Source organism: Patiria miniata, unplaced genomic scaffold, assembly GCF_015706575.1.
Source record: "Patiria miniata isolate m_02_andy unplaced genomic scaffold, ASM1570657v1 HiC_scaffold_20, whole genome shotgun sequence".
Lineage (NCBI taxonomy): Eukaryota > Metazoa > Echinodermata > Asteroidea > Valvatida > Asterinidae > Patiria > Patiria miniata.
Window position 1 is genome coordinate 5,048,310 of NW_024037059.1, and position 12,121 is coordinate 5,060,430.

The window sequence follows — 12,121 nt, forward strand, 5'->3', positions numbered from 1 at the left end:
CCGTTGCCATGCATATAGCAGTTGGTTCGTGTCTTTCTCACATAAACAACCAATGAAAACGCTTCACGTCACGCGTTGTCCTGTGGCAACGCCCCGTTTTTCCTGTGCGGTTTGCATGTACGTATAGAACGAGACTTGACTTTTAGCGTGGCGCGTCACATATCTCTCTTCACATACATAACACCTCCATGACCGAAGCTAGTGTTTTCCATCTACAACTCGACCAGATCGACAAGGATTAAAGCCATTTTTTGCTCCTCAGCTAGGAATCAACTTCTGTAAACATGGCTATCATGCAGAGATGCTGCTGTTTTGACAATGTCCGCTCTGGGTCCACGGCATCAGGAATATACACCCTGGTAAGTAGGCATAATCCTACGCGCCCGACGGTTTTAGAACCGAGAGCGCCACATTCTGTCATTTATGGTTACACAACTTAGTGCACGAATCTCGCTCTTTTTCTCTCTTTTTCCCCGGCAAACTCTTTCAATCGAAAGTATTGCGCACAGCATCGTTACACAAAAGCTAGTAGTTTCTTTTAGACATATTAAGGAAATGCCGCTGATGGAAATATTTTCCCACTATAGTAACAGCTTGCCCTGCATCTTTTTCGTTTTAGACTAACACTTTTCGATTAGTCACCATTATGATCATTATATAAAATGGCGTCGAGGATATGAGGATATACATGAACTGTGCAATTGCTGAATTCTGAATATGAAGATCTACTGTGTCGATAAAAGGGAACTGATGATGGAAGTTTCAAATGCTTTCCGGGTGGAAGTTTCAAAAGCTTTCCGGGTGTAAGTTTCAAAAGCTTTCCGGGTGTTTGTTTTAGAAACTAGGGGTGTGCTTTTACGTGTAGTACGGGAACCGGGAACCCGATTAAAAAAACACGCGTGTACCCAGGTACCCGTTAAAGGGAAGATACAACATTTGCTAACATCAAAACACGAAATGATCAAGTTATCACGAAATACCTTACTGGATTGTTAGAGAGTGACAGACTGAAGCATCCTGTGAAATCGTGGCTCCTGGTGTGCTGACATTTTCAAGAAAACATGCATTTTGCCAACGCTGGTCGGCTGACCAGCGTTGGAGAAAACTGGCTTTTTTTTAAAAAGTGCTTCTCATTTTTCGTATTAAGTTATTCCTCATTTTCTTTGCAATTGATTACACGCCTGTGAAGGGGTACAGGTCAGCTAGACTGATTCTCTACCTTACATTTTCCCAAAGTCTATAAATAGCTCCATTTCATCTTAAGTGGGGTCAGGGAACCAGACTACAAGAACATGGTTGGTTTTCTTGGTTTTTCCAGCATCTGCAAGCCCTAAACGTGAAACAAGTCAGTTTAACAATATTTGCTATGACAAACTAATCCTCCAAATCCATTTATTTCTAAAAATTACAGCAAAAGTAAATGTTGTACATTCCCTTTAAATAAGCCGTACCCCAAAATTCAAATCTCGGACGTTGCTGTTTCGAAGGTCCGCACAGATCTGTGCGTCGATACGGCAATATACAAATGTGTACGTCATTGGCGTGCAAAGGTATTTACGCACCAGCTGTACGATTTTCAACCTGAAATTTTACTTTAAAATATCATGGATGGTCAATAATTTTCCAAAACTGTGTCTTGTGTCATTATTTTAGTCATTAATATTCAACTTTCCAACACTAAACGTCCTTTTATTCATGTAAAAAAAACATGACACCACTTTGCGACAACATTATGGGCTCATGAGTGTGAGCTCATAGATATCATTACGCTGGCATAAACCAATGGGGGGGGGAATCGTCGTCACCATTCATAAATATTGAAACTATAGAATCGCCAGGCCTTATAAGGGATGGTTAATTTGCATGTGAATGCTTTCTGAAAGCCCCACGATGCCAGAAGTTTGAACATTGACAATGAATCCATTACCTACACGATATTTACAGGAATATTTTATATAATTTTCCCGATATCTTTTGCCGATCCACCAGTCTCGGAATATGTTTACATCATTGTGGCAGCTGCGATTGCAATCAAATGATTTAATGTGCAATGTAGAAGGGAATTCCCAAGATGAGAAATATCCCTCACGTGTTGGAGTATGGTCATTTAGCACGCAGGTGCTCATGTCAAAGGAATTTCATGATGAGAAATACGCAAGCCATGTGACTGCTCCACAGTACACGTGCACGCCAACCTCGTTTCCAAAGTGTCAAGAAGTACGCTCCCACCACTACCCGCTATTGGAAACCAGGTTGAAAATAAAGTAAGCCCCGAGGACGAGGTTGACGTGCACGCGTCATGCGTTATGCATGCAGTGTACTCCATTAAATTCTGGAGCTGAGGATTCTGTAGCACACTCTAAATACTCCCAAACTCTCGGAGGGATTTAATTTTTTTTTTCACTTCAGAGGGATTCTTTTTTATCCAAAAGGATTTTTTTCTATTGGTGTCACGGGATTGTTTAATTCTATAAAGAATTTCAACCATTAGGGAAAGTTTTACATGTGCGAAACAACAAGACAATTGTTACCGGCTTGCAATGGCCCACGACACCCTTACTGTTGACGACTTTTTCCTTACTAGAGCGGCCAAACCACACTTTTTGTGTTCATTAAGAACAACAAACAAACAAACACCCCAACCCAACAAACAAACAAATATCTAACGGGATCAGTCCTTGATGATTACTTTGACGAACCGATGGAAACAAAATGTCGTTTAGGTCAGTGAGTCTGAGTCTGGCAACATTTTTTTTGCCAAAACAATTGTTATTTTGCACCACTTCTCAACAGAATGTCCCAGGCGCGGATCCAGAGGACGTCCCATGCGCGGATCCAGAGGGGCGGGGGGGGGGGGTGTTCATAGAAATACATTAAAAATAATGTGAAATATGAAAATTATACTGTTAATAATATCCGCCCTCGCACAGAATTTTATCAGAGCCAACTGGGTTACGGGGGTATTTCTACACTTTTCTGTAAATATAGTGTTGATGATCGTCGGATTTGAACAACGCCCCCATTGAAAGTATGGTACGAGCCCCCCCCCCCCCCCCACCACCACCACCACCACCACCACCACCACCACCACCACCACCACCACCAAATATTGATTTTACGGAGGCCAATTGTCCGGAGAAAACATTTCACAGCATTTCAACATTTATTTGCTGATAACCCCCCCCCCTCCAAAAATTCCTGGATCCGCCCCTGCACGGTCCGGCTTCAAAACAATCTGAACCAGTATCATTATTGATGGAATTAATTTATTTCTCATTCGTATTTTTATTACGTACAGATCTATTCGGCTCTGGCGTTGGCCTATTCAGCATATGTGCTCTCACTTTACACGCAAGTTGGTAAGCAACACTTTCTTTTTTTTCATAGTATGTTAATAATTACTATCGAGAAAATTACCACGATGACTTTGTCCATTATTGCACCAACCGTTGTCCAAATGACTGGACGGAAGTTCCTCTTGATGTTTTAATGTGTTACGTCAAAAAACAACGTCGCCCATGAGACAAACCCACAAACCGACCAACCAACCTACTTGCATGTGTAACCTGGAAAATGACACACTATGGAGAACTCGCACTAAACAGACTCTATGTGGATTAACTAACCAAACTAAACTAAACTCAGGATCTTTGAAGGGAAAAGTCGCGGGGAAATTGAATTAATAGGGACCAAAGATAAATTTTAGATTAAAAAAAAAAAAGACAAAAAGAATGTATTTACAAGAAATTCACACACAAAAAAACTGACCAAATAATTATAAAACTAAAACCACGAAAATCAAGACTAAAAGTAAAGACTAAAATCGACCTAAAAACCTAAAATCAAGAAACAGAGACTTAAAACCAAAACCCAACACAGTGAGTAATAGTGGACTTTAAAGTACACTTTGGCAGAAATCTGTAAATAAGAAAATACAAAAAGAGAAAACATGATGAATATTCACTAGCAATAAACAAGTTCTAGTACAAAAGGAAGTAGTAGACACTAATTCCCTAACTTGTAAATTAGCACAGGCCATGTGAATCAGGATAGGAACAAAGAAAATTCAATGAAAAGCTTAAGCACATGGTCCAGATCACTTATGAATTTCTTAAAAATATGCAAAAAAAGGAAAATGAGAAAATCTAAAATCAAGATGAAATCTTATCTTTACTGAATAAAGTAAAGCAAAGCCTATCCTTTAGTACAACCAAGACTGAATAAACTGGACAACAACTTAATAGCTTTTCTCAAAATAACTAAAAAACACTGACCATCAACCAACAGCCTGTTATAGAATCAGTTGTTGACATTAATGACGATAAAGATAAGCTTCTCGATTGGCGTGATCACACCTTTCGCATTTTACTTTGATTTAGTTTCCTATTACGGCGTGCAAGTGGTGGATGGCTTCTTCATTGGAAGTATCTTGGCGGTGATGCTGTTTGTACTGATACTGATTTCCTCCATACTGCTCCTTGTTGGCGTTTCAAAGGTAAGAACATGCCATCAGTTTTAATACAACCCTTTTATTTCTAAATAATAATAATAAAGATTTCAGTCCATCGTAAATGACACACAAATGTCATTTGTTTATCGCCATATTAGCCAAGAAGCCTCAACTGTAAACTCACTGTTCTATCAACAAATGTATATTATAGCCATTGTAAATAACGAAGAAACTCTCAGTGCAAGGCGTGGGAGAAAATACTCATAGTTTTTTGTGTGAAAAATACCAACACAATCAAGGGGACAATCAAACCATGAACAAACATACCCAACTGAGCATGCAACAGGTGAGATATGAATCCGGGCACCTGTCGTGTGGAAGGCGAGGAAACTATCAATGTGCCACCATGATCGCCCGATCTTTATTTGGGACTTTAACAAAGTTTGAGTTATTTTAACGAAACTAAGGATCTCAGAAGTGTTGTTTGATTAAACATTTCTTCAACTCGGTAACAATGGCGAAGTGTCCAATACATCTTGACGCTGCAAAATAATTATGTGTCTACAATGTCATCTGCCGCTGTGTTTTAATTCTGTGAGAATAATGATGAACATATGTCTTTTCTTTTGAAGGACCAGCGTGGATATCTGCTTCCATACATGATTGTTATGCCGATACTCATTCTGCTTCACATAGCTTACTGCATCATTATCATCGTTGCAGCGGCCGCGGTAAGTGTACTCCATCAATATCAATATAAACTAACTGTTCTACAACTTGCAGGGTAGGACAAAAGTATGAATTTCAGTCCGAAGCACATTTTAAAAAAAAGAAAGAATATCTATGCTTTTGGTATATATTTGTAAGAAACGTGTTAAAGCAGATGCAACAGCTGAGCTCTTGCTTAATATACAACCGTTGTAGACAAATGGCAATAAAATTTAAAGACTGAAAAAAAAACCCAAATGGTATGTTTCTTTTTTACACTCGAATCTTCTTTTTCAAGTTTTGATTTGATGTCAACCAAGCTATCTATTTAATTTATAATGATTTGCTGCCGCAAAGATGTCCATCATTGCAGTTAGCCCTCCCAAACAGTAGTCAAATTAAATCGGTATACGAAATCATAACATCAACAAAGCAAGACTCTGGTGATATTTTAAAAGCCACGTCACTACCGAGTTTAAGTAAAACTATACGAAGTAAGAATCATTAGGTTATCCTTCTTTGCACTGCACAGATTGGCTCCTATGGGTCCTACAGCTCCGTGACGAGTGGTAGTATTGTTCTGTTGATGTTTCAACTCGCCGTCGTTGTACTTTTTACTGTGCTGGATGTGAGTACATTACACACCAAGTATAACCTATATAGATATATTTGATGTCATTGCTTAATCTAGTTGGTGCCATTGCATTGGTAGGGGTGTAACCAAAAGCACGGCAGGTGGCTTGATAGCGCCTATTAGTCCACCCGTTCCTACGCAATTGCATGGCATTACCAACAGTGCTTTTTAAAATTTCCCCCTTATAAGCGGTTTTCACGCCAATTTAGAGTAATGTGACAAAAACATCTATTCCACTTTATGACTTAATAGCCTCAAATTTTGCCTCGGACTTCAGAGACGACATCTCTTTTCCGTGTGTCCATCATGTCCTTGAAAGTCTGAAAGTTTTATTTTCTGCCTTAGGAAATTATTTTTGTACCCAACTTGTGTGATATCGTTGGCAGGTGGTTTGCTTCCTGTGCGTGGTGTCTCAGTACCAGGAGTTGAGAGATGGGCGTGGCCGTCTGCAGGACGTGATGGTAGCCAGGGTAGGAAAACCTATTTTTGACCCCCAAAAAATCCAAGTTTGCTTAAAAATTTTCCTTCAAAATATGTATATTTCGCAAGAAAATTTTGAGCAAACTTAATTCGGGAATTCTCTTTGACGCTTGACTGGTCACATTAAATTTTGAGCAAAATTATTTCTGCCGATGCGACGAAATAATTTTTTTAACCACTAGAACTTTTTTTTTTACTAATAGAGTTAGCACGCATCGCTCGCAATGTGGTCAGGTTTTGTTATGTAAATTCAGTGATTATGAAAGTACAGAATGTAGATCCATACCTATCAAAGTCGTGTTCACACACGCTTAAATCTCCCGGGTAAGGTTTGACATGGAATCCGGGTTCTATTGCCTGACACTTTACCCGGTCAAATGACACTTTTCCAGGTCAAAATGACCCAGCAAATGAGTCAGTACTAAAGTGTCATTTTGTACCCAGAAAAGTGTCAGACCCAATAGAACCTCGATTCCGGATCATAATCCGGGAGATTTCCGAGTGCAGTGAGAGCGCTCTGCTCTGTGCAAGCTCTCTATAACACAAACAAGTGCGTAAACACCTTCAATCGTGGACCCCCTACATTGTCCCCTTTTGTTTGTGCCTTAACCTTTTAGGAAGACCTCCCATTATGTTTTGCACACGATAGTCAATTGTGGACCTTCGAGAATTGTGGACCCATTGTTGAACGTCCCCTATTGACAACAGCGTAGCCAGGGTTCTCATATAGGGGGGGGGGGCGAGTGGGGGGCTGGATGTTACAGTGGGGGGGGGGGGGGGGGGGGCGGGGGGCGAATTTCATCCGTGCTAAAAGCAAAAACAATCTCCGTTCTTTCTGCAACTGTGCATTAAACGGTGTTGATAAGCGAGTTGTGTACTACAATTCGGTACAAAACAACTTCAAACTACAGTAGTTACAAAATAATTCTGTCAGTTGCAATACCAAGAAAGAACTTATTTCCAAAACATTTAAATTTTTCCCAGACTACCGTGATCACCACTACTTCCCCTGGCTTTGGTGGCGCTGTCGTCGTGACCCAGCAAGGTGGCGTCCCACCGCAGAACTTAATGCAGCAGGGCTACGCACCCCAGCAGGGCTACGCACCCCAGCAGGGCTACGCACCCCAGCTGGGCTACGCACCCCAGCAGGGCGACGCAACCCAGCAGGGCGACGCACCCCAGAAAGGCTTCGGCTACACACCCCTGCAGGAAGACTACGCTCCCGCCCAGGGATACCCTACACTCTAAAAAAGAAGTGTAAATTTATGTTGTGTAAAACTGTTGTGTAAAAAAATTGTGTTATTTCTGCCTAATATTGAGCAAAATGAAAATTTCGCTTGTACCTCCTACTTGTGTCAAATGTGTTACACATGAAAAGGGTAAAATAGTACCCAACATTGACTACAAGTCCCAGCAGCACAGGCAAAAAGTTAAAATCATGGTATTATTACCCAAGTGATGGGTTAAAGAAACTGGATTTACCCCAACACTGTGTAACAATTCTTTCATTGTACACGTCGAAGAGTAGAATTTACCACGACATTAGTAAAATGTTACCACTGTGTGGGGTAAACTGACGCACGTGACAGCGTTTACCCAATATTGTGCACGCGTATCACTCATGTACAAGATGGCCGCCGCATGTGAGACCTTCAACAATTTGGGGATTTTTAAGACGTGATTTCTTTGTTCCAGGTAAGTCAGTGAAATGAATTTCAGTGTTGTTTCCTCCAAATGGGATGCTGATGTATGAGGATTAATATCCGGGGAGATTGGAGAAGTGAAATGCTTATTATTTAGACATTTATTTGCTGCTTGGACGTTACGGCTCTGCCAACCACGATTCCATGCACATGATGCATGCGTTTCATGTACCGTATAGTGAGTTCTCAGATCTAGAAACACTGAGGAAAGTGACCGACATTTTGGAAATTGTTTTTGAATGAGTTGATTGAGGGAAATTCTAACACCCCTGCCCATCATTTAGCCCACGTTCCTCGTAATAGTCCTCATGCATCAGCACCATTTTTGGGGAAATATCATCTTATTCATTTGACTGACTTTCCAACCCTGGACTCAGTGATTGAAATCCCTCGCGATTGCTGTCTGTAGCATGCAATTCACATTGTAGAGTTCAAAGTTGAATAAAACCACAAGGATCAATAACAAAGGTACACAACAACTACAAAAAAACAACCCAAGTGATGGGTAAATTTAGGACCCAACAGTGTAGGGTAAAAATTAGAACCCAATATCTGGGTAAGAAACTGACACAACACTTGGTAAAAGGAGGGTTGGGTAAAGTTTACCCAATAATTGAGTAAAAAGGGAACATGGTCGCCACATGGGTAAACTTTCTTACCCAATCTTGTTGTGCAAACACGTAACACAATTATGGGTAAAAGTTACACTGAAATGGGTACTTTTCTACACTTTAGCTGTTGTGTAAAAAAAAGTACACAAGTTGACGACCATGTTCCCTTTTTACTCTCGAAAAGGTAGTAATTGTACCCAATATTGAGCAACTATTTTTTAGAGTGTACTCAAGCGCAATACCCTCAGAAGATGTAGGCGTTTGCTGCAAATGCTGATCGATCATTGCCAATCCCCCTTTTTTGACTTTGTTAAACTATACTTTACTATGTCTTGGTTATTAAGAATGATATTGCATTTTAAAGAGTTGAGGCCTATTGCAGTTGACTTGTGTATTTATACTTTGTACCGATTTTCATCAGCTTTTGATTTCTTAGAAATGTTTACAAACACTACATGAAGCTTTTGAGATTTATAGGCAAATTGATAGTTCCTCGAAAATTGATCTCTTGACAAAACTTTGACAAGAGTGTGAAACCAACATTAATATTCTTACAGATATGTTATTTTTACGAAATATAAAACACTTTGTGATCATTTATATTAACTAAAATATTGAATTTGTTGGCGCGAAATGATAAAAAGAAATACTGAAGTTACAAGCATAAAACCTCCATAATAACGATCTGTCACATGAGTATCATGTGAACATGCCACTGTGGTCGATTTCCCAAAACGGCATCCAAGCAAAGGATATTATTAACGTAACCCCAATATTATATTCAGTGTAGGCCTATAACGGGAAGTTCTGGAAGTACATGTACATCAACAATTAGTTCCAACTATTTTTCCCCCTCAAACTACCCAGATTGTAGTAGTTTGTCATGTGGGAATTTTAAATCGGCGTTCGACTGATGAAGTTAACATTATATACAAGCCATATTAATTATCGTCATTATTTCTTTGGTATCAATTAAGACTGTTCCAGAAAAAGTTCGTTTTGTCCTTACCTTGATCTTTGATGGTCATCTCATGGAAGTTAGCAGAGTGACCACTCAGTCTTCAATAGCTGGGGATTACACACATGAACCTTGGGAGCAACAAAGATAAGAGTTCAATTCAAGATGGCTTATTTACACAGATATAAAATGCTCTCTTATTATCTTAATATATTCTTATGATTTAATAGCCGGTTTATCGTTTGCTATTCGTTCATAATGCTTGATGTCGATATATATATTTTTATTTTGAAGCTCTTTATCTTGGTTTTCGTACAATATCATGGACGACAGACAAAAAGTAACACAGGTTATCTGTTAGGAACACAGTTAAACTGAAATCCACTGTATAAGGAAGGAAGAAGACAACAAGCGATTATGTTGGGTCGGTTCTACGTTGCTTGGGTTAATAAGACACTTCGATGTCTCCAAGATTAAATGACGAGTGAGTAGCCATTAATAACCACTTGGTTTTCAAATAAGCTACCCCATTGTGCATTAGAAATTAGACTTATATTATATGAAGGAGTACTGATAAGGTATGGACCTATGAAAAGAGTACAGAAAAGAGGGTCCGAGAGCTAAGGATTATGTCATATTTCTCAGTAGTAAAATTAAGCACTATAGCTTAGATGAAATTGAGCGAGACCCATTTAGTAGGGTAAATAAGGGTTTCTAATGGCTTTAATAGGGCACCGTTTAAAGGGTACATGCAATGAGTTTTCTTAGGAACATATTCTGTATAACTTTCTCCTCCTCGTAAATGTATGAAAATTATACGACATCCCTTTTTGGTTAATTTTATTGAAAAATGACTTCTTTAAACATGCAAAATTGTCCATGCATCTTTTGGACACATAAGGGCGTTGTTACTGTAATGTCATTTCAGGAGGATCATTTTCAATTTAGGGGTTCGTTTTCAAATTGTGAACACAACAATTAGCATTTGTGAGAAACGTTTGCTCATTGGCAATACTATACTGCCATGTAATTGACACAAAAACGAATCAGAAGGAAAAGAATATTTACATTTGAACAGCAAAATATCAAAAATTCTGGCAACTTGTTGTGCTGAAATGACTGTAACATTGAGGTTTTTCATGAATACGGAAATTTGCATTAGCGTGAAAACCAAAAAGGTACCAAAATACCCTTGAAAATGGCAAATCGAAAATTGAAAATAGCGTGAAATGGGACACAAAGGTGCATTTTCAAGATTTACAATTTAAACATTACATTGCAAGGGCCCTTTAAATATATCGGTTCCAAATTATGCGCATTACTTTTATAGAAGTTTTACATTATTCGTCCAAACTGTGACATCTATTTTTAGCTGCAGATAGCAGCTCTAATAAGTGCTCATGTCTCTCCGTTTGTCCATAGGTTAGTTAGTTAGTTACTAGTTATAGATATAGTTAGTTAGTTAGTTAATTTCAAATTAGCCCGAATAAGCTCAAATAAGCTCAAATGACAAAAGTAGCGCTGTCAACATGTTGGCCTTCATCAATCCTTAATAAATGTTCATGGCGACCTCTTTATCTGAACTACAGCTATGGGGTCAAAGGCCAAAATAAGGTGAACAAGCATTTGTTGACCCGCAGCTTCCGAGATCCGATCGAGCTTGTTCTACTGGTCCTATACGAATCTTACTTGTATTTTTTACACTGGCTTCTTAAATTTTATGGCGTATAAAGTGTTGTCCTATATTTGACCCTGCAAATACTGTACTGTTAAATCTTCGCCAACTTTTCAATTTTTTGTAATGAACACCTTTTGTGTAATTTTAACACCCTGTATTAGTGTTTGCAGGACACCAACCGTAATAATAATAATAAAATGCTTGGAACTTGAATCTCCCGTTTTGCTGTCAGTGTAAAGTTTATTTCTAACAATTATAACGAGCCTTTCCTTTGGTGGTATATGATGCGCTGTGGCGATTGGTCTAACGAAACAATGGGTAGAAAGATATTTCTGTTATTACTTATATTGTTTGTTTATTTCAAAGTGGTTGTTAATTTATATGCCTTTTTGGGGTGGGGGGGGGGGGGGTTCACGAGGCTTCACAAACTTGTGTGGCCGACCTTCAGGCTAGGGATTCGGGAAAGTCCCTGCAAACGCGGATAAAACAATGCCCTTGAACGAAGGCCTACCCCGCAACTGCCGGATCCCGGAAAGAAGAACGTGATCATTTCTGGAAATGCATGACACGGAATAGGCCTAACCGGTTCCGACTGTGCACTGCGTTTGACATTATTTCACACCTACATTGACAGCATCATATTTCTGCCACCAAACAATATTGCCGCCTTTTCTTCAGCATGTCGATCAAGACATACAGGCCTACATGATCGATTTACGATTTATCCGAATATTTCAGCAATATGATCAAAACTTAATATCTGGGTTTCATGAGCTCGGGGCGTCAACCCCGATTAAGCTTAGGAGATTTTGAGCCTTATACGGTGGACTCCGACTCAATATAGGTCCATATACTTTGCTGTGTTACAGAATATCGAATTCAATAATATCAGGCCAAAG

The 12,121-nt window shown here is 39.3% G+C and overlaps 1 protein-coding gene across 1 annotated transcript; it reads left to right on the forward strand.

The window, feature by feature from the left end:
* The first annotated feature begins 142 nt into the window (after window positions 1-142).
* Window positions 143-7,520, forward strand: LOC119727259. Its single transcript, XM_038199118.1, has 7 exons — window positions 143-359; window positions 3,299-3,359; window positions 4,380-4,495; window positions 5,083-5,235; window positions 5,691-5,786; window positions 6,179-6,262; window positions 7,257-7,520. Exons 1-7 carry the CDS (start codon window positions 285-287, stop codon window positions 7,518-7,520), a joined length of 849 nt encoding a protein of 282 aa, XP_038055046.1. The 5' UTR covers window positions 143-284.
* The last annotated feature ends 4,601 nt before the right edge of the window (window positions 7,521-12,121 follow it).

Excerpts from the sequence above, each read along its gene's own strand:
- LOC119727259 (XM_038199118.1), top strand. The coding sequence starts at position 285 with ATGGCTATCATGCAGAGATGCTGCTGTTTTGACAATGTCCGCTCTGGG. Across the intron at positions 4,496-5,082 it reads TCCTTGTTGGCGTTTCAAAG|GACCAGCGTGGATATCTGCT; the intron begins GTAAGAACATGC and ends TTTCTTTTGAAG. Across the intron at positions 5,787-6,178 it reads TACTTTTTACTGTGCTGGAT|GTGGTTTGCTTCCTGTGCGT; the intron begins GTGAGTACATTA and ends TATCGTTGGCAG.